Raw genomic sequence first — 614 nt, forward strand, 5'->3', positions numbered from 1 at the left:
AGCAGGTCCGCCTCAGCCTTGCTCCGCTCCCCCCCCTCCCCACCCAAGGCGATTACAGCGACGCCATCGAGACCCTCCTCACGGCCATCGCCGTCATCAAGCAGTCCCGCGTCGCCAACGACGAGCGGTGCCGCGTCCTCCTCTCCTCCCTCAAAGACTGTCTGCACGGCATCGAAGCCAAGTCCTACAGCACGGGCGCCAGCAGCAGCTCCTCCAGGTACCCACGGCTTGGAGCCGCCTCAGGGGGGGGCTTCCTTGTTCCCCCCCACCTTGGGGCTTTGCTCACCGACTGCCCCCAAGCCCGGTGAGATCCTCCCCGGAGGTGACCGAAAGTTTTTTTTTTTTTGGTTTTTCTTTCCCCCTAGGAAAAGACACCGATCTCGGGAGCGCTCTCCCAGCCGATCCCGTGAAAGCAGCCGGCGACACCGGGACCTGCTCCACAGCGAGGATCGACACGAGGACTATTTCCAGGAGCGGAACCGGGAGCACGAGCGGCATCGGGACAGGGACAGAGAGAGGGACCGGCACCACTGAGACAGGTGAGCTGGTGCCAGGGCGCTGCCGCGGTGGGGGGTCTCGGGGAGGGGGCCTGAGGTGGTGGGATGGGCGCTCGG

General features: G+C 65.6%; 1 protein-coding gene across 1 annotated transcript in view; it reads left to right on the forward strand.

The window, feature by feature from the left end:
* Positions 1-534, forward strand: part of CPSF7 (cleavage and polyadenylation specific factor 7) — a 4,442-nt gene extending 3,908 nt beyond the window's left edge. Inside the window, exons 5-6 of the mRNA XM_035893231.1 lie at positions 6-217; positions 366-534. Of these exons, the coding sequence (XP_035749124.1) occupies positions 6-217; positions 366-534 (381 nt within the window). The remainder of the gene's footprint in view (positions 1-5; positions 218-365) is intronic.
* The last annotated feature ends 80 nt before the right edge of the window (positions 535-614 follow it).

This window comes from Egretta garzetta, unplaced genomic scaffold (genome assembly GCF_000687185.1).
Source record: "Egretta garzetta isolate BGI_Z169 unplaced genomic scaffold, ASM68718v1 scaffold1214, whole genome shotgun sequence".
Lineage (NCBI taxonomy): Eukaryota > Metazoa > Chordata > Aves > Pelecaniformes > Ardeidae > Egretta > Egretta garzetta.